Source organism: Coffea eugenioides, chromosome 4, assembly GCF_003713205.1.
Source record: "Coffea eugenioides isolate CCC68of chromosome 4, Ceug_1.0, whole genome shotgun sequence".
Taxonomy (NCBI): Eukaryota; Viridiplantae; Streptophyta; class Magnoliopsida; order Gentianales; family Rubiaceae; genus Coffea; species Coffea eugenioides.
Window position 1 is genome coordinate 5564780 of NC_040038.1, and position 21247 is coordinate 5586026.

The 21247-nt window shown below is 36.3% G+C and overlaps 3 protein-coding genes across 3 annotated transcripts; all 3 read right to left on the minus strand.

Annotated features, from left to right (window-relative positions):
• Positions 1-1139: 1139 nt before the first annotated feature.
• On the minus strand, positions 1140-2680 carry LOC113767434. The gene has a single exon (XM_027311537.1). It carries the CDS (start codon positions 2234-2236, stop codon positions 1376-1378), a length of 861 nt encoding a protein of 286 aa, XP_027167338.1. The 5' UTR covers positions 2237-2680; the 3' UTR covers positions 1140-1375.
• A 3939-nt stretch (positions 2681-6619) lies between these two features.
• Positions 6620-12528, minus strand: LOC113768805 (AMSH-like ubiquitin thioesterase 1). Its single transcript, XM_027313301.1, has 14 exons — positions 12210-12528; positions 10732-10796; positions 10478-10553; positions 10241-10405; positions 10064-10158; positions 9452-9557; positions 9333-9379; positions 8781-9138; positions 8487-8576; positions 8322-8384; positions 8173-8247; positions 7404-7466; positions 7056-7108; positions 6620-6973 (listed from the first exon to the last, which is right to left on the minus strand). The coding sequence occupies exons 1-14, from the start codon at positions 12345-12347 to the stop codon at positions 6799-6801; spliced, it is 1569 nt and encodes a 522-aa protein (XP_027169102.1). The 5' UTR covers positions 12348-12528; the 3' UTR covers positions 6620-6798.
• A 5071-nt stretch (positions 12529-17599) lies between these two features.
• Positions 17600-20836, minus strand: LOC113768153 (probable pre-mRNA-splicing factor ATP-dependent RNA helicase DEAH3). The gene is made up of 2 exons (XM_027312401.1): positions 20367-20836; positions 17600-19893 (listed from the first exon to the last, which is right to left on the minus strand). Exons 1-2 carry the CDS (start codon positions 20598-20600, stop codon positions 17845-17847), a joined length of 2283 nt encoding a protein of 760 aa, XP_027168202.1. The 5' UTR covers positions 20601-20836; the 3' UTR covers positions 17600-17844.
• Between the last annotated feature and the right edge of the window lie 411 nt (positions 20837-21247).

The window sequence follows — 21247 nt, forward strand, 5'->3', positions numbered from 1 at the left end:
CAACAATATATTACGGACACTGACTCACATTACATACGCAAGGATACAACATCAATCAATGTCAAGTGAAAACTCGTCATATTCTTGATACCTGGAACATTTGTAGGACAAAGGGAAGGAGATTTCTGCATTCAATAGCCGAAAACAGGGTCCAATACAGATTAGAGAAATAACTCACTGTCGGAAAATTATCTGATCAAGGACTCTTCTAGTTTTCTTCAGCTTCAGCATTGGTTACATGGCACTAAACAAAGCAGTAACTAGCTCAGCTCATGGAGCTGAAGCATTAATAGCTTGACTTGACATGCATTATTGTCATGTTATATGGACTGAAAATAATGATACAGTATAAATTATGAACCTGTTGGCGTGATCAATAGCTTCCGAGCAAATTCCTTCAAAGGCTTCAATAATTCAGGGAATGATCACAGTCGGCAAAAGCATTTAAGGTTTGCTAGTTATTAAAGATTATAGAAAAGTTAGGCCTATTAAGGATTTCTTTGCCCCTCACTTGGTACAAACTGTAGTTTGTTCCTCTGGATCCGGTGGTCAAAAAAGCTGGAGTTGCAAACTGGGAAGACTTGATGTAAAGCTTCACTCATCGATCCCAGAGGCATTATTCGAGTTTCAACAAAGAGGAAAGTATGGAGTTAGGTATCCAAAGCATGGCCCGCAACAGTTTAAAATATAAAAGTAGGTTAAAGCCTAAAAGAGCCTAGAAGGGCTTTTCCTGTTTGATTTGGTCCTCCAAATCCGCTAGTCATTAACGCATAAATCACATTCCTCAGAAACAAACAAAAAGCAAAGACAAAGCAAATCTAAGGAAAGAAGGACCTAATTCCCATAATACATGATTTACAAACATCTAATCAGAGTAAGACCCGGAAAGCTGCAGGCTCGAAAATCTAGAGGAGAGCATGTCATAGAGAACCAAAAGAGGGAAGCAAAAGGCCAGCCCTTGAATAAAGGTTACCTGCTTCTATGTCCCCCAAGCTCGTGACATGCGGATATGCACTGCCATGACCATTCCAAATCTTCCATTCTCTATATCCCTCTACTTTTCTTCATCAAATATCTTTGTACAATAATATTTCAAAATTTTGACAATATAATTCATCAAAAGATGGTTACTTTCCTAATAAGCATGACAAGGTGGAATCTCTGACCATGTCATATGGCAAAAAATTTGCATGTTTAGCGTACCATTAGCATATAACAATCCATCATCAACAACCTAAAATGAGCAAATTCTTCAGGCTACTAGCTAGCATAGATTGAATTAAGACCTACCGTGTAAAAAGGTCTTGCAAGATGGTTCATTTGCTCGGAGATAACGGTGAATTATGATGTTACAGCTAAAACTGCAAAAGTATCATCATTTTTTCATCCTCTTATCTTTTCCGTTTCGGAAAAAAGACCCCAGACCAAGAAGATTGGCAGTTCCCTTGGAAATATGAGATGATGGAACTGGCACATTGAGCACTGGGCTAATCCGGATCCCATTTCCATTAGACCCCATATAATTCTTCCTGAGAGGAGGTTTTTGTGACAATGGATACACATAAAAGCTAGGGGCTGATGTTGCATTTGCACTTGCAGAGGCGGAAGCAGAAATCCCCATAAGATTCTTCTGCTGTTTGGAAGATGCATTCTGTTTCTGACTTTCCCTCAAGCCCTGTTTTGAATTTGGTACAGAACCAGTTGAATTGCTCCTAGACAATAGTGGTAATGACCAAAATGAGCTCTTTTTGTGACTATTGTCACAATGAAGGCTACTACTTCTCTTGATACCCCAAAAAGATTTTGATTGATTCTTCTGCTCTGCTTCAATATTTGTCAAGGTGGTTTCTTTTTCTTGCAAAATCTCTTGCTTTGAGCCTCCATTTGCCTGAGGAAGAAACGGAAGAGGTGGAAGAGAAGGCACCCGGTGAGCCTGAGCTTTAGATTTCGAAGCATTTTTTGGAGTATGAACAAACCTTTCTTGGAGCTGCACAGGGCGAATTAGGCCACCTGAGAAAAGCTCCTCAGCTGAAGAAGTTTCATGAGCCCCAGTGCTATTGCTGGTGATGCAGAAAGCAAAATCATCCGAGTCTGAGTCAAGCTGTAGCATAGAATCTAGGCGATAAGGTTTATCTTCGACAGCCGCGGCCTCATCTGTTTGGCAAAGATCATGAGAAAATGAAATTCTTGGACTTGTATTCAAGCTTGAATTCTCTGTGCTCGTATCAATTGCCATGGTTAACTAACTTTTGCCTCAAGAATTTGGGAAACCTGATGATAAAAAGCGCATCCAGGATAAATCTAAATGGGATTCTTGTACTTAGAAAACAAAAATTTTTTTAAGGATTCAAAAAAGTTGTGGAACGACAGCCGCTTGAAGAAACAGAAAAGTGACAAGATTGTTTAACAAGTCAAAGAAGAAACGTCAGCTGAGCTTTGACAGTGTCAAAATTTTGGGGCTTCTGGTGGACTGCTAGGATTACTTTCATGGATAAATATTACAAGTGCTCAGTGACTACAGATCAGAGAATTTTCCAACTATGACTGTTTTGGGAAAGGAATAGTTTGAGAAAGAGTAGAGGAGAAGGCAAAAAGACAGAAAAAGAGGAAGAGAGAGATGCAAGGTGGTAGAAAAGTTTCATCGCACTCAGAGTTTCCTTCTTGCAACGGCAAAGAAAAACTGATTTGAGGAGTTTAAGTAGTAGACCAGTCAGTCAGTACAAGCACCTCATCATCTACTCTTAAACCTCCTTTTTTGTTGGCTAAACTCTGGTGCTTATTGACTCTGTAGGCTTTTGACTTCCGAACCAAATGTCAAAAAAAAAATTGAAAAAATTGTTGCCACTTATTTAGGAAGACAAATCTTTTGTAAGTATTTGTGATCCTGAGATAATTGTCAGAATGTGTTATTTCTTCTGAATCTTCACAATGTCCTGTTTCTCGATTGAAGATCTAATACTGCTTAATAGTATGCCATACTAAATGACAAGATTGATCCGAGCAACATGTATTTAAGCATTGGCAGCACTAGATTAGCATTTAAAGCAAAAGACTCGGTGGCTTTCGAGCTGATTCTAGCAAAATACCATATCACTTTAGTAGATTATTTGGGATAATTTTATTTTTTAAAAAAAAAAGAACAGTGTAGCATTTTTTTGATGTGATAGAGTGTGAGATAAAAAAGTAGTTAAAAAATATATTACTGATGTAAACAAATAATTTTAGCAAATAAAACACCATCCAAACAAACCGATCGAGGGGTCAATAAAAACAAATGGATCAAAATATATTTTAGTGAAAATTGTTCTGTAATACATTTATTATTGAAACTTTCATGATTTTTCTGATCATATCTAAGAGAATAAAAAAGCCACCTTATTGTATATTACTAAGATATCCGTCGCTACTTTAGTTCTATATTATTTGCCAAATTTGACACTATATAATTTAGAATTAATATTTTATACACTGACAGTGTATACACTTTCACCGTTCGATGCATGACACATAATCCAAATTTAAATTTCAAACCCAAATTTTGTACACGTATCATGCATCCAACTGTAATAGTGTATATACTGTCAATATATATAAGATTTACTCTATAATTTAATGAATCTTTTGAAATGTCGCCAAACGAGCAGTATTAGATAACATGCTAAAAAATAAAAAGCCAATGTAATAAATCATTTTAGGAAAATTCCATAATTCCTTTAGAAAACCATTTCCTCGATTTGGGTCCGATGGTGAGTTGCCATATCACTTAACAATCGTAGTGATTCACATATTAAAACATTTGAAATTTTTGCAATTCAAAAGTTTTTTTTTCTAAAAAAAAAACTCTTATTTCATCATCCGACCGACACAGAGTATGACAACCAAGAGGAATTGTTGCATCTTAATGACATAATTTCTTTTTATGGCTGATGAAATTGAAAAAAGTATTGAGTAACAGCACCTATCCTTCATTTGCAAGGTCTACTGCATAACTGAACTTCGGATTCAGTGTTTGTATCTGCAATAGAATGACGTGTATATGCATGTATGTACATTTGAAACAGGATGAGCATCGAAATACACAATTTTGAGAGAAAAAAGGTAGGGGTGTGGTTAAACCCCTTTTTCTTGCATGATTGAAGTTTTGGTGGCCTGCCATCTCAACAACCGACTGGAGTTGTTTTCTTTTCCAACAAAACAAAATCAAGGTTTCTTGTAATTTGGGTTTTTATTATATATCTTTGAGTGGTGAGTATTTGTTTTTTCTAGCAAATTCATTAATGGGAATGGGCTAAAAACAGTGGATTTGATTGTCACATACTTTCAAGTTCAACACTCTCGTAAAATTTTATTAGGAGAAACAAAAATTAAATTACCACGCAAAGGGAGAAATTAACAACAACAGGGTCTAACCGTGGGGGAGGATTGCATTGGATTGTAACGAAAAAGAGATTGTAAATAAGAGATTCTGAATTCAAGAATTCTCACTTAAAGGAAAAAGATCAAGTTAAAAGCAAATAAACTTCGAGATAATGGGAATAAGATATGATATTTTATTCAAGATGAAGTTTCGTTTGATTGAAACTAGTTGAAAAGTTTGACAGGGGCCTTTGGAGCAATTAGAATGCTAAATTAGATGATACATGGACATTTGAATTTGGATTTAACACAAAATTTTGGAGCAATGATTAGCTAGTGAGCTGTTAATATCATAATTCATAACCAGTTACAGTGGCATGTGCAAATGTAGAAATTGTAGGCTTTGGGGTCCCTTCACCTGTTTATGATTCAAATTATTGTTATTAGACTTAAAAAGACTTCACAGAATGGGTTTGATTTGATTAACCACACAGTTCAACAGCATACTTGCCTTCAAGTGTTAGATTAGCTCATAATCATTTGCTTGGACAGATCATGTAAGCATACTTGCCTCCGAGTGGCAAACGTGTCGAGCGAAGAAGACAAATTGATTAACTTTTTAACATAGGATCATCCCCGACAATTGATTAATGAAGTTCTGGCATGCTTTGCTAATTACGTAATTAAGTTTTGAAGTGTACCACACTATTATTCAGTACACGATACGTGTCAAAATCTAATCTAAGTTGAATATGTCAGATGAGCAATTAATATTGTTCCAACTTCCAACAATAAAAGATATCATAGTTTTTTTTTCCTCTCTCTTTTAAGGCATGAAAAATATATATATATATATATATTTTTTGGTGGTCAGAAAAGAATACGTGAAACAAAGACAACACGATACCGAAACAATTATTGCACACGAAACAGCATTATTTCATGCTCTCGACATCAAGATATTAGTATTTGGAGATCATCAATTCCATATATATTGAAATCATTGAACGAGTTTGGGATTAACTACAACTGAACCTAGTCATTTGCCTAAAAATTGGCAAGTGCATCATCACTATTTTGAACCCCATGAATACGACTGAACTATAAATATTGTAGAAAAACATTAATAAATAATCACGACTGATTGATTTACAAAATTTTATCAGAACTTGGATTGAAGCTTTTCAACAAATTATGTTTACATTTTTCGTGATCATATTTTTCAATCGTTTTTTTACCTCACACACGTCTGATCGTTACAGTATATTTTTCTATAAAAAGTTGAGAAGATAGCAATCCAAACGGGTTAAGCAGAGCAGCCCTGTTGCGGCTGCTGTGAACTCGAGGTCACTGATCTGATGATGCACCTATGGCATGGGAAGTAGGGCATGTTGGAGAACGATGGGAGGCATATCACCGCTATTTTATGTCATTGTTTTAGTTTTGACAGGTGAGCCACAATTGTTACTTGTCATGTGTGGGAGCTGTCTACCTAGACAATGAAGAGACATGGCTCCTTTGCTGCAAGTGTTTTCCCCCTCGCCTAGCCACAACCTTGGACTGCCCCACCCCTACCAGATAAGGGGTCCTATAAGCATCTTCTAGCAGAGCATAAGACTACAACTTTATCTGCGAATGGCCAAGCACTAGGAAGCAAATCAAAAATATTGCAACTAAACCAATCCAACATGTCCAACCAATCTTGCCTATGACCGCAAATTGTAATTGTAAAAAGGTGCACATGGAATGCGGATTATTGTTGTTGTGATGTCCAGAAAACAGAACCACTTAAAAAACGAATGTGATTTTGTCTCTCTGGTTATGCTTTTGCTCCCTCCCCAAATGCTTCGATTCGAGTCTGGAAAGCGAAAGATCGTTAATTTAGAGACATATCAGAGGAATAATGGACCTCTCTTTAGTCCTTATCAATGCCCAACAGCAACACAAGCTGTTGATCTAAATGATTAAAACAGCAACTGTTGCACATTATCCAAGCACTGATACTTCTTTTTTGCAACTACTTTGTCTCCAGAAGAAACAGAGGAATGCTTGAACCGAATCCAATGCTGTATGCATTTCTCCAACTAGTGTGTTGCAGTCGTGAATCTGGCAAGGTACCTGTTAGATCCATTGCGCCTTGTAATTCTGTGCAAGAAGGTTACTTGTGTGCTTTTCCATGATAAGTCAATTAAATTCTACTGTAAACAATTTGAAGGTTTCTATTATAAAACAAAAAAAAAAAAAAATTAAATGAACGCAAGGGTACCAGAATATGAAATTCCATATTTTTTACTGCACAATTGCAAAGAAGGTAGCATATTTTACTGTTACACGAGAGTGTACTTTTACATCTCATGGATGGACCAAACACCACGGCCAAAACCAAATTCACTTATGGAGTAAAAAAATTTGCAAATCAAATGAAACAATGTGTAACCGTTGTCATCGCAGATCGATTACGTCGAACTTCTGCTTAGGATTCATATAAACGTCTGTACATTGCTTGTAAATTGGGCTACCATCAGACGGAGGGTCATGAGCATGAAAACCACGTCTAGGGCATTGCCTTATGACATTCATGCCACCTGGAGTTGTTAACCGGAATATGCCATGGGTTCTGCATGATGGAAAATCTAGAGTTACTCGTAATCAAATTGAATTTCTTTAACTATCAAAGTATGTATAGCTACTACATTCACCTCAAGCCATCTTTCGGCGCCATCACAATTGCAATAGCTTCGGGCAACATGATCTGTTTAGGAAATCAATAGAGTGTAAGAACAGATTTCCAGCATCTATAGGAAGTGAAATCTTTCCAAGACAAAGAGCATTAAACTGATCAAAAACAACTCAAAAACTCGTTATATTGGTGTAAGCGTCAGAGAAGATTTTTAGGTGGAAGCATGAACAGGCATAGCGTGCTAAATCCCAACTTCTCTATGCAAAATAAATAAATTTCCACAGACCAAAACAAGATGAGGAAAGTAAAAATAAGAATACGGAACCGTGTAAGGATAATGATGAGGTGTCTTAAGAGAGTACAAAACCTGATAAGAGTATTGAGTGTGAACATCTATCGATGACATAAAACACGATTGTGTGGGATGCGTCTGCAATAGAATAAACATCATGCAATCAATAACTCCAAAAATTATAATTGCACAAAACTGACAAGTTGTACATGTTTAGGACATTAAAGAAGATTAACTAAAGAAACTGACAGATCCTTGCAGCTACAAACCAAATTCTCCTTCCCCTTTTTCTGGCCTCATCTTATGGAAGTGAAATGCAGCTTTAATTTTCAATTGATCTTCTTTAGCAATTGAGAACATATTAAGAAGAGCTATGAATTTTTAAAAATAGCTCTTCGAAAAAATCAACGAGTGAATACCAAAAGCAAAAAAGTTCCAGGAACGTTTATCAAATTTATCAGCTACTTGAATACTTAAAAATGAATAATGACCTCTAAAAGTTTAGGTTGAATTAATAAAATAGAACTCTTGAAGGAAAATTATCAGCTAGCAACTCCAAAGAAAAAGTTGACAGCAGAGATTTTTGTCCTTGTTCTTGAAGGTAAATACAAGTGTTCCCAAGTATCTTTTTTATATATTCTCAGACAGGTAATTCCACTACACAAAATTATATCTAGAGGAGACCTCTCAGTTAATATCTAGATGGTAATATTAATATTTGCAAATAAACGCATGCCAGGTTTTAAATTGTTGTATCAACCTAAAGCAGTCATCTGTCATTGTAATATTATGCGAAAGTTGAACAAAGTGCAACCAGACTTCAATTACCAATAATTGCGCTTACATGAATCCACCCTAACGGGAAAAGAGATTGCTTATCCTGCACTTCAAATATTTCTTCCTCATTTGTTGTTTGACACTGCTCAGAGAAACAAGTAAATGAGAATAACATTTTAAACAGGGTTGGCAGGGGCAAATGACATTAAAACTTACCGAATCTGATGTTGATTCTTGCTTCGGGATGATAAGAGCAGTAACACTAAATCTTCGGTTTTTCTGTACACAACAAATTAAACAATGACAATAGATAATCTGTTAAGATAACAAGTAATACATGGAACATCAGGTCAACTGTGCCATTAAGTTGATGTCACATACAAGTGAACCAGCAAGAACACCACAAGTCTCCAAATTCTTGTCCGTATTTGACTTAGCCAGCCTCATAAAACTGTCCATCAATGCAGTTGACTGTCAAAACAAACATAGATAGAATAATCTACTATCAATTTCCTTATTTAATCTAACCTCCAGAGAGTTCCAACCAGGTGCCTGAGAGCACAGGTGACAACCAAACATCCCAGAAGAAATCCAAGTTTGATACAAGGAGGGGGAAGGGGGGGGGGACACCAAAAAATTAGGGAAAAACACAAAAAAGTTGATAAAGATCCTCACAATATGCAGTTCCAGAGGAGCTTCAGCACAGATGACACCATCAGCATTAGAAGTCAGTCCGCAATCCCTGTCCACAACTGCGGGTGAAGTAGATGGGATCAAATCTTGTATCTCAGCAAGAACAGGAGGAGGAGAAGGCTGTCTGATGATTTTCGTTTGCACAGGACTTTCCATTGTTTCAAAGGAAATCAAGGAATCAGGTTCTTCAACCTGATCTTTTTTGTCATCTTTGCTTTCCAGGTCCAATGGTTTCAATTTTGATACTTCAGATTCTAAGTTGTTATCATGCTTTTTTATTGAGGTACCATCATGCACAGGCTTCTGGCCATTGCTTTCTCGTGAAATATCAGCAAATGTCCTAGATTAATTAGCATAAGCAGAAAGGACAAAAGAGACACTAATTAGAAATATGTAAGGTCCCACAAGAAAGTTTTAATCAATTTCCATTGTAAAGTTGTCATAACATAAGTATTAATTTCTTCAACCGAAATCATACACTAATGGAGATATAATTTGAATAATAGTCGACAATAAATCCATTTGGAGCCTAACCTTGGGATCTCAACAGGTGAAAAGTCTATATTACTTGGATAGCGCACCTGCATTAAGTATGAGAGTTAAAACTTTATCGGCTTCTGAGAAATTGAAGACAAAGAAGAAAATCATCATACCCCTGTATCACTAGGTGGAGGTTGCCATTGCCCATTAAGCCCATTCGGGCCGAAAACGGAATGTCTGGAAAGAGTTTCCTCCTTTGGACGGGGAATGTTTAATCTTCTACAGTAGTGATAAATGTAAGTAATGCATAATGGAGAAAAAAAATTTATGGAGGCTAATACAAACATCAGACGAGCCTAAAAAAAGATGCTTATTAACATCAAAGTACACCCAAATTAGGAAAACACGGTCTCATGAACTTTTAAAATGTCTACACTAGTACAAATAAAGTTGATTCAGGAACTGTAATGTTATTCAGATGAAATTCATTTAGTACAGCAATGTGATGCAGAAATTATCAACATTTATATAAAGCATCAGAGCCGTACATATCACTTAAACCTAAAAGAGTAACACAGAATTGCAACTTTTCTGGTCCTATTTTTCATGAATATCAACAAATTATAGAAAACATTTGGAAAGAAGGAATATCTGCTTAGAGAAGTACAGAAACAGCAAGAACAAGTATATAACAAAGGACAAAATACCTAGCTTTACATAAAATTTTACTACATTTTGAGGCAGCTGAACCAACAAAGCTTGTGAGTTCCTAGTAGAAGACTTACATTTGGCGAAACTGTTCATCTACTGGCTTAGTAAGAGACCATTGCTGAGTACTTGGAGCTTGATGATTGTATTGTCGAGCAACGTATGGTGAAGTCTATCAAAAGAAGACGAGAATTTCTAATAATAGTTTCTTAAATCTGAGATTTGTGATGTCCACATTATAGAGGAAGTGTTACCTTAGTCATGGCATAACTATTCAAATTTTGCTGTTTACCAGGATGGTTAACAAGTGACAAATTCAATTGAGGCTGATAACCCCTCTGTTGTTGGTTAATGTCTTCAAGCTTCCTTTGAACAACTGGCTTAAGTTTCTCAAGCTCAGCCAAGGCATTCATTAGTTTCTGCATATAAAAAAGGACCATTGTCAGGTATAAACCCATAAAACAATTACAGGAGCAGATAAACAGGTGTACCTTCTTCAAATAAATCTTGTCACTTTGCAGAGCTGCTCTATAATCACGATGACATGGTATTGTCTCAGAGACCAAACTAGAACACAAGAACAATGAAGGTCAATTACATGTGCCACTTCAAAATGAATTTCAGACATCCACAAACTTGAAAGCACCATTTTCCTACCAAACTAGATAGCAATACATGCCAATCAGGGAACACAATACACAAAGCGACCAAATACTGACCTTAAGTCACTAAAACTCAATCTCACCTTGAATACCTTAGGAGCATAATGTACAAATCAATTATATTATCCTCTTCCCGAAAGATGTTAGCCTAAAACAACAAAAAGTGTCAGCTTTTGTTGGGTCCATTTATAGCCAAAAAAAAAAGGATGCGCATGCACATAAACTTCTGCTAGTTTATACAATTCGAATGCATTTGATTAACAAAGATTATGTCTTTGATAGTTCCTTTAAGAAAGAGCTGAAAGTCGCAAAGGATGAGACTGAAAGAACATAAACTAATGGATAATGGATATCCAATCATATATCTAGTAAAAATTGATAATGGATTAATTTTACTAAAAAACCAGGACAGCATTATACAAGAATAATAGAGGAAATGGGAAATGGCAAGACTAGTACGACAACAGCTAGAACTGCGGTGTCGTATAAGCTCTCTTCTGTTGATTTCGTGCTTGTATACATAAATCATCAGACACTGCAAGCTCTCTCATATCTCAGGTTCTTTTATAATTGTTTCATGCCCAGTGTAGCGCTGGTTTCAAGACCATTACACATCTGACAGTGCAAACTTGAAAACAAACAAATTGACAACATGGTTGTGATTATCACAGTATATATAAGCCTTGGTCATGCTGCTTCAACCAAGTTTGAGGTTCAATTTGAACCCATGTGCAACTATCAAAGAACACGAGCAAAGGAAAAAAAATCTTTGAACTGATTTCTTAAGAAACCAATAATATTCCAATATCCCGCAAAAGAGAAACACAAAACTGAGGGTAGCCTTGCCCCTCTTCCCCCTGCCCCCAACCTTGAAATCCTAATATATCCTCATTTTTGCCTTCTATTTTCAAATCCGAGCTCCACTACATCCAAATTTCTTACATAATCTGTTAGCATTGCAGCCACATCAACCACTTCACTGGAACAACAAAGCATGCCTATATCAAAGTCCAACTCAAAGCACATTTCCAAAGCGACCCGGAACTAGTTTCTAACCGATAAACTATACTTAGCACCCATTTGATATGAAATAGAACACGAGCATAAATGCCAACAAACTCCTTAACAAAATTCCCAGAGTTGAAAAGTTCCCTACTTTATTCTAGTTATTTATCCTCTGCCCATACTACAATATCAAGTGTTTGTGCATCAAAGCTAAGACCTTGGATGAATAAATCAAGCAATCTAACCATTTCAATTTTTCAAACTCAGAACACCTTAAGCAATTCAATTTTAGAAGCATTTCAACATTCAACCTACAAGTCAAAATTGCTGAAACATCTGCTCTTCTTTGACAAGTCCTAAAAACTCTAGCTAATCATAATTTTGCTCCTAAATATGCAAGTCTACAGCTGAAATGCAAGCAAGTTCTCCGCAGTATTCCGCTAATGTGAAAATTAATGCATAATTCACCAAAAAATAAATAAATAGGATTATAAGTAGTTGTTGTTTCTAATTGTCCCGGTACTGGCATAAGCATACTCATGGGTGCATAGTTCACCTGCTTGAGGACATTATCGGCGATGCGATAGTAGAATCCCAGAGCGATTCGATTGTTGACGTCGAGTTTCCGAGCACTGGAGGCGATGTTGATCCTCACCGCCGCCGTCGACGACGATGACGACGACCGAGTCATCATGCTTCTGCGACTTCACTATTTACCTTTCTTTTCTATTATTGGGTTATGGGGAATCGTTGGTGGGCAAGGGCGAAGAGCATGTTCAGGGTCGGATCGGAGAGTTCTGGTGGGCTATGTACCCGATTTCTCAGCTGCGGAGCTCCAGATCGCTCTAAACGGCAGAGCTGGGGAAGAATTTGGGCTGCGAAGCGGTCAGCAAAGACGCAGAAGGGTAAAAATGGGTCACAAAAGATTACGCACAACAGACAAAACCAAGAAAGTCTTAAAATCATAAATAACTCAAAAAAAAAAAAGCCCAAGAAACCTCGACAGCATAAATCACTCAAAAAAAAAGCCCAAGAAACCTCGTCAGCATAAATCACTAAAAAAAAAAAAGCCCAAGAAACCTTGTCAGCATAAATCACTCACACACACACAACGACGACCCAAAAAAAAATCACCCAATCAATAACCCAAACCCTCCCCCCGCCCCCCAAAGCCTCGCCATCATAAATCACTCAAACAATACTAAAAAAAAAAACCCAAATCACTCACAACACACACAAGACGACCCAAAAAAAAAACACACTCAAACAACAACCGAAACCCCTCCTCCCCCGCGCCACAAAGAAAGCCTCGTCATCATAAATCACTCAAACACTAACCCAAAAACCCCCGCCCCCGACCCCCGCCCCCCCCCCACCCAAGGAAAGCCTCGTCATCATAAATCACTCAAACCCACACCCAACCCAACCCAACAGCCCCCGCACGCCCCCCGCACTCAAACAATAACAATAAAAAAAATATATATTTAAATTAAACCGCCCAACTTTGAAAAAAACGGTCCAGCAGTCACATACCCTGCACAAGGAAAAATCCAGAGTCCTACTTGCCCTTCCCCTCGTTGCAGCCATGGAGTCTCGCATAAGTACATTCTTCTCCTCCTCTCCTTTTTTCTGTATTTCTTTGGTTAATTTTTATTTCTTATTTTATTTTGTTTGGGAGTTTTAGATGATGAAGGCGGAAACGGCGACGATGTTGAGAATATTGTTGGTCACCAGGTTAATAACGGGGAATCAGATGGCGAAGAAGAATTTCAATTTGACATCTTGGAACCCGCACATATACAACTCAACTTCTGCATGACGCACAGAAACCTTCGAACCCTACTACAAGAGTATAGTTCTGTCCATGAGGCCTGTCAGCAAGTCCACGAGGATGTTGAAAATATGAAGACAGTAGCAAGACTCTTCCCACCTAGACATGTATTTTCTGCATTGGGTTTGTGTTTTCAAATTTTGACAACGAGGCCTGATTATTTGATTAAGAAAAAATTAACGGAAGAAATCAAAGCTGCAATCCCATGTGGCAGTAACAAATCAGTGAATGTGATAGTTTCAAAGGTGGATGACGTAAGCTTAGTGCAGATACTCTTAAATTTTATACAGATGTTGGAGGAGAAGGACTTGGGTCCCGGCTGGATATATGTCCAGACTGAGGTCAACATGCTGTATTATCAAAAATGTGACGATGCTGAACTGATTGCCAGGCAGTGTGAAAGTTTGGGATTCGCAGTTTATCCATACCGTGAAGAAGAAGTTGATCACGGGAATAGGGAATAGACACATGTTGCCGTTTGGAAAAAAAAAAAAAAAAAAGAATAGAGAATAGACAAAACGAATAATTGCTAGGCTAGCACATCCTATCCTAAACTACATAAAGCCGCGAAGCCTCACCTACAGTTAGTTGTGCCGGTTTCGCTGTGATTTCGCAGCTGATTTCATCCTTTTTGGTCTTTTCCCAGGCTCCCTACAGCGGCTTTGGTTCTTGTTGCGCTTGTCCTCATTCCATTTGTTGTTGCTTTGTTCCCATTGTGCCCTTTTCTCTTGGTTCGTTTGTAATTTGCCAATCAATTTTGTCCTTTTGTTTCTTCCATCTTCTGCTTCGGTCATTGCTATCTTCCAAAAGGTTGTATTGACCCATCTTCTGTTTTCCTCATTGCTATCTTCCACGCGTCAATATTGCTATGATTTTTTTTATATTTATTCGCTTACTTATTAACTTTTTCTAAAATGTACATATTAACAAAAATATTAAATACCAAAAAATATGCAAGTTGCTAAAAACCCTATGTGCATCTAATACATACAAATGAATAAGAATTTTATGTGTATCGAATTAATATATATATAAATCAATTATATTGTTTTGTATTAATGTGGATCAATTAAAATCATATCTGTTTAATGTGTATCTAATATATATAAATTAATAATATCACTTTGTATTAACGTATAACATGTGTTATTTATATCAAATAATTATAATTTTGAGGCTATTTTTCTGTTTACAATTTTGGCTCCTTCTTTATATTTATTCACTTATTTATTAATTTTCTCCAAAATGTATATAATAGCAAAAAATTTAATATGAAAAAAAATTCCAAAATCCCTAAAAATCTTACATGTAAAATGTGTATATATAACAAAAATATTAAATATTAAAAAAATATGCAGTTCGGTAAAAATCCTATGCACATCTAATACATACGAACGAATAAAATTTCTATGTGTATCTAATCAATATATATAAATCAATTATGCTATTTTGTATTAATGCAGATCAATGAATATTATATGTTTTTACTGTGTATCTAATATATATAAATTAATAATGGTGCTTTGTATTAACGTATACTATATGTTATTTATATCAAACAATTATAATTTCGACACTACTTCTATATTTATAATTTTCGCTCCTTCTTTATATTTATCCGCTTATTTATTAACTCGCTTATTCATTAACTTCGTCGAAAATGTGTATATTGACAAAAATATTAAGTATTAAAAAATTACGCAGATCGCTAAAAATGCTATGCACATCTAATACATGCAATACTTTTCTTTTTATATTTATTCACTTCTTTATTAATTTTCTCAAAAATGTATATATTAACAAAAATGTTAAATATGAAAAAATTGTGCAAATTGGTAAAAATCTTACATGCATCTAATATATACAAATAAATAAAAATTCTATGTATAACCAATTAATATATACGGAGTATAAATCAATTATGTTGTTTCATATTAATACAAGCCAATGAAAATCATATATACTTAACGTCTATCTAATATATATAAACTTCAAAATAAATCAATCCAATATTTATTGATTTAAAAAACAATTATTTGATCAATAAATATAAATATAATTTCTAAATTTATAATATCATATTGTTAAAAATCCTTAATTTGTATATATTATATGAAGGAAGTGTCATCCTCTTCACTCTGCTAAATGAAAACAATTATCATTTGCACCTCTTCAGCAGAGACTTTATCCAAAAATCATAATTAAACATCTCCACCGCAGTTCTTCCCCATACCAATTATCTATTCCCTCAATTTTCTATATTCTACTTCCATTTGTATTTAAAAAATATAAAAATAAACATATCAAAATTATTTCCAATTATTAATTTATCTCAACTCTTACAAAATCATTTACAACGTGTAGTTAAACGCTTCATTTATTTCTATTATTATTCCTATTTATAAATATATTAATCCAATATATTGTTCCTCTATTTATTATTCCAACCCTATTATCATACAAAACATTCTAAACATTAATTATTAAATAAATCTTACATTACTCTCAAAACAATCAATAATGGACACCCCGCGAAAAGAAATATGCTAGACACTACTACTATATGCTAGAAATAAGTCACCGGTGCATAATATAGTCATTATATATACTTTTTTTCTCCAAAATATATATATCAACAAAAATAATAATTTCTGGAAAATATATATATATCAACAAAAAATTCATACATATCCAATAAATATAAATCAATTCTACCACTTTATCTTTAGCTTCCATTAATCCTGCCAATTATTTTGAAAAATATATGATAGTTTCTCTCTATTCCAAAAATCTTATTTCAATAATATATATTAACTACTAAATTATCAACTTAAACCTTTTGCACTTCAAAATTGAATAATACAATATAGATAAGCTCGATACAAAGTGATAATTCATTTTCCACAATATATATCTATATATATTGACAAAAATATATATTCTCTACAAACACAACTTTAATTCCATAATGCAGACACAAATTTTTTTTACTATACTAATATATAAATATATTTTTGTATCCTATTTGCGCCCCTTTTTATATATCTTCATTTTTTTCAAAATATATTTTAATACCACCAATTGTTTTTGAAAATATATTTAAGGCTAATCAACAACTAAATTATTAACTTAAAGCTTTTGCATTTTAAGATTAAATAACATAACATAGATACAACCAATACAGAGTGCTAATCAACAAAAAATTTATATGTATCTAATAAATAAAAATTAATTGTACCACTTTGTATTAGTTTGCATTAATACAACTAATTAGTTTTAAACATATAAAATATTTTTCCTCTATTTCAAAAATATTGCTTCAATAATATCTCAAAAATTAAAAAAAAACTACTACAATATTTGTTTTGACATGTACAAAATTCATTAAATAATGTTAAAAATTTCACTTATTTTCCATTACAACAATTTCATCTATCTTTTCGTACATTTGTTTTCCGCGTTTCTTTGACATTCACTTTTTTGCTCTTTACTTTTCATTGGGATCTGCATCTCAGTTGGAATGTTCAAAAAATATTTTCTAAATAATGGGCATTAGATGGTGAACAAATTTTTAAGAAGGCTTTTATTGTAATTTTAAAATTTATTGCATTATTTCTTCCGAGCACAACCGGCTTTCTCCAGTGCCCGGTACGTTATTTCTCTGTCCGTCTTTGTGCGTCCCCACAGAACACAGTTGACCTCCTTGTATTGCTTCTGCCTACTATGGGCAGAAAAGTGAACTTTCCACCGTCGACATAACCCTAGTTTGTGAATGTCCTATTTAATACTTCCTCCGTCCCGTTTTGTTAGTCTTGGTTTTATTTTCACACAGATTAAAAAAGTCCCGTTTTGTTAGTCTTGGTTTTATTTTCACACAGATTAAGAAAGTGTAATTAATTTGGTTGGAAACATAAATTTAGATTAATAATTTCCTAAACTACCCTTATGCTAAGATAGACTTTTCATTTATCTATGCATTGGAAAAGCTCAATGTATTCAATGTAGTGGGTTAGTATTTAATAACAATGTATTAATAACAAGATATTTAATAAGGGTATTTTAGACAATTTGAAAGATTACTACATTCCTTAATGGGAAAGTGGACTACAATTTGGGACAGACGAAAAAGGAAAATAAGACTATCAAAGTGGGACGGAGGGAGTACCACATATGAATCCGTGCTTATTGTGTAAGCGCGCAGAACAGAACACTATCATCATTGCAAGCCAATAAAGCCACTCCAGCATTACAACAATGAGAGTCTCCAAGACCAGAGTACTTGTTCATCTATCCAGCCGATATTAACAACTTAAATTATCAAAAGCAACAACGCCCTGTCAAAATGATCAATACATATTTGTTAATAACGGTAGGACATCAATCCAAGCGCCATTTTGATAATGCGGATCTGCTTCTTGGTCTGCTCCAGCTCTTTCTCCTGCTGCTCCTTCAGTATCTCAAGAACACGCTTCGCCTCACGCCTTGTGCGCTCCCCTCTCCCTTTCTCCTGCTGATGCTTGTATAGTCTCTCAAGAAAACGCTTAGTCCAACTATTCCGCAACTTTGTGAGATCAAAATAACGTGAGGTTAAGTAGGCCAACCATCTCCCACGAACATCCGTTACCATACGGATAAACTTCTCTCTTCCAGTAGTTGATAAATAATCAAAATAAACAACCCACTCGGCTTCGTGGCTGAGGCAATTTGAAGGGTGCAATTCAACTGTTTGGTTGCCAATCACAGTCAAGTAGAAGCCAGTTGGGTGCTCCAAGCGAGCCACCTGCGTGATATAGCCAGATAATATGGCTTTTCTAATGTTGATAAAATAGTCAGGGCTGTTGACGTCTGTGCTACATAACTTAAGTCCAGACCTGACCATGATGCGAGATAGGTGCTCTCTTGCATTTTCAGCATCTACAAGTACTCTGCGATTTATAAAATTTCTTTCACACCAAAGCAGGTCCTCCTTGTTCTGCCTGTACGCATTATAGACATTTAACAGCATGAGATGATCCCCATCACCGTGAGTGAAGCGAGCTCTTGCATCATCAGCAGCAATCTGAGCCTCCTGAGGCCGGATAAAGCAATTTGGAACCAGAAGCATCGCAGAAACAGAGAGAGCTTCATTGGAGCAGTTCAAACCTGAGCTGACAACAAGCATTTTAGCCATATTTGGATCCACGGGAAATTCACTCAGAATCTCACCCAGTCTGGTCATGTTCCCATCATCATCCAAGGCATTCAAGTACTTCAATACCTCCACTGCGCTCATTAATGACTCCCCGGCTGGAGGGTCCATGAAATCAAAATGGACTATGTCATCTATCCCAAGTTTCTTCAAAGTAAGAACAGTACTTACCAGATTAGATCGAGTTATTTCTGGTGTTGTGTGTGGCTCGAGGTCATTGTGGAAGTTTTTCTCTGTGTAGAGCCTAAAACATTTTCCTGGTTGTGTTCTTCCAGCACAACTGGATCTTTGGTGAGCACTTGCCTTTGATATCCAAGAAACAAGGTACTCTGTGCCGATTCGAGGGCGTACTTTTTGCTTGGAGAAACCCAAATCTACAACATAAACTATTCCATCTATGGCCAAAGAAGTTTCAGCAATATTTGCAGAGACAACAATCTTCCTTCCAGCAGCACCGCCTTCCACCAGTGGAGCAGGAGCAGGTTCAAAGACATCCTGCTGCATGGCCAGCGGAAGTGTAGAGCAAAGAGGAACAACTTTTACAGGCCCAACCTGACTTCCTAAATTTGCCATTTCCAAGGCAATCCTACGACAAACACCTTCAATCTCCTCTTCTTCCTCATTGAGAAAAACAAGTATGTCTCCAGGGGGTTCAAAACTATGAATCTGCGAAAGAGTCTGAATAACTGCCTCCAGGTGATTAGTTTCAGGCTGCTGCTCCTGAAGTGAGTAGACGATATCTACAGGGTGAAGCCTTTGAGGGACTTCCACGACAGGTGCACCACAAAAATACCCTCTAAACTTTTCAGCTTCGAGATTAGTGGCACTCATAACCACTAGCTTGAGATCATCGGGTCTTTTTTTCAGCAGCTTCTTAAGTAGCGCAAGGAGAACATCTGTTTCCAGCGTTCGTTGGTGGGCCTCATCAACAATGATCACTTTGTACCTTTCCAGCAATGGATCTGTCATAGCCTCTCTCAGAAGCATACCATCTGTTAAGTAGTTCAAAACAGTAGTTGCACTAGTGCAGTCTTCAAAACGAACAGAGTAACCAACTTCCTCTCCAAGGGTCACATCCATCTCTTTAGCAACTTGTTGAGAAGCAGACATCGCAGCAACCCTTTGAGGCTGGGTGCAGCCAATCATGTACTTGCTCCCCTGACTCTCTGAGGTGGTGGACTGGGTATCATTAGTAACAGCCTCCAGTACAAATTGAGGAACCTGTACGAGAGAAGTGGATAAGAAACAAATGCACTAGTAGGTCGTAAAGCACAAAAAGCTCAACTAACGTAGAAATACACATTAGGGTGCTGAACAAAGGAAAAAAAAATGCCAGTACTTTGCAGATTAGGAAAAACAGCCAGCACCAACAAAACAAAGGAAAACAGCAAAACCTAATGAGGGGTCCAATTCTAGCTCGTTACCAATCACAAACTCTATAGATGACAACACAACAAACCAACCATACAAGAGTCAGTAAATCATGTAATGCTATTAACCCAACCAATCGAATTTACGGGACCGTATATACAGAGTCCTATAGGCCAGTAGGTAGAGGGTTAAAGAAACAGAAGGCTGAGGCAGTGTCAAAAAATTAACTCGATCGCAGAATTCTTGAAAGAAAGACATAACACTAAGGTCTGCAATATAAAGTAGTAAAAATCTAGATAACCGAGATCTAGACAGAGACATGCCTGGGTGGATTTGCCGCTACCAGGTTCAGCGACCAAGATCAGGGCTTGATGTTGTGTAAAGACCTTCAGGAACTCATCCTTGTGCTGCCAAATTGGGAGATTACCCCTCCTCCCCAGAATCTCACTGTGCAGGCCCCACCTACTGCATCTCCGGCCAAAGTTTCTAGTCGCCCCCGCCACGTGTCCACCATCGCCGACCAACTTCGCCAGTTCAATTTCCGTCCCAATTTCCATCTGATACAAACACGCCCCTAAAACCCTTAATAGGTAGAGAGAATAAATTGATGACTCTTGATCAGCAAGAGATGACTGACCACACTCAATTACTGATTTTGGAGGCAAAACTTAAATTACTACTACGATGATAAGAAGGTTACAGAAAAGGATATATGTATATATAGTGGGTAGTGAAGTTATTGAATCCTGGAAGGAATAAGGTTCATCCACCGATTCAATTTTCAACCAGGAAAAGGACGCGGAAATTTCGGAGAAGTACAGAAACCCGACAAAACACGCCGCCCTTTTCTGAAAAACAACGAGAAAAAAAAAAAGGAAAATTGCAGCGCTTAATCTGGGCTTCGACAGCCAAGTCACACTGGTTACAAACAGAACACGCCTGCCGATTCATTCAATCATCTGACCATGTGTTGTTCATTGGACCGACCCATAAGTTATGGGCTTTGTTGTTGTGCCCAATTACTCGTGTAGCCCCTTTTTGGTGGAAAAGAAAATTTGGTCGAAATAAGTCCCAAGGCAATAACATCATTTAGTCTGTGAACCAAACAAACCCACAAAATTTGATGTTAATATATATACGGTGGGCAATTTATATCTTCAGTCGTAAGGGTAAAGTGGTCCAATTATTTTGAAAAATGAAGCGC

Bases quoted from the DNA above. Each gene is read 5' to 3' on its own strand.
- LOC113768153 (XM_027312401.1), bottom strand. From the start codon at position 20,600: ATGGAAATTGGGACGGAAATTGAACTGGCGAAGTTGGTCGGCGATGGT. The intron at 19,894-20,366 runs GCATGTCTCTGT...TCTCTCGTACAG, and splicing joins GTAGCGGCAAATCCACCCAG to GTTCCTCAATTTGTACTGGA.
- LOC113767434 (XM_027311537.1), bottom strand. From the start codon at position 2,236: ATGGCAATTGATACGAGCACAGAGAATTCAAGCTTGAATACAAGTCCA.
- LOC113768805 (XM_027313301.1), bottom strand. From the start codon at position 12,347: ATGATGACTCGGTCGTCGTCATCGTCGTCGACGGCGGCGGTGAGGATC. The intron at 7,467-8,172 runs GTAAGCGCAATT...ATTCTATTGCAG, and splicing joins TCCCGTTAGGGTGGATTCAT to ACGCATCCCACACAATCGTG. The intron at 6,974-7,055 runs GTGAATGTAGTA...TCCATCATGCAG, and splicing joins GCGCCGAAAGATGGCTTGAG to AACCCATGGCATATTCCGGT.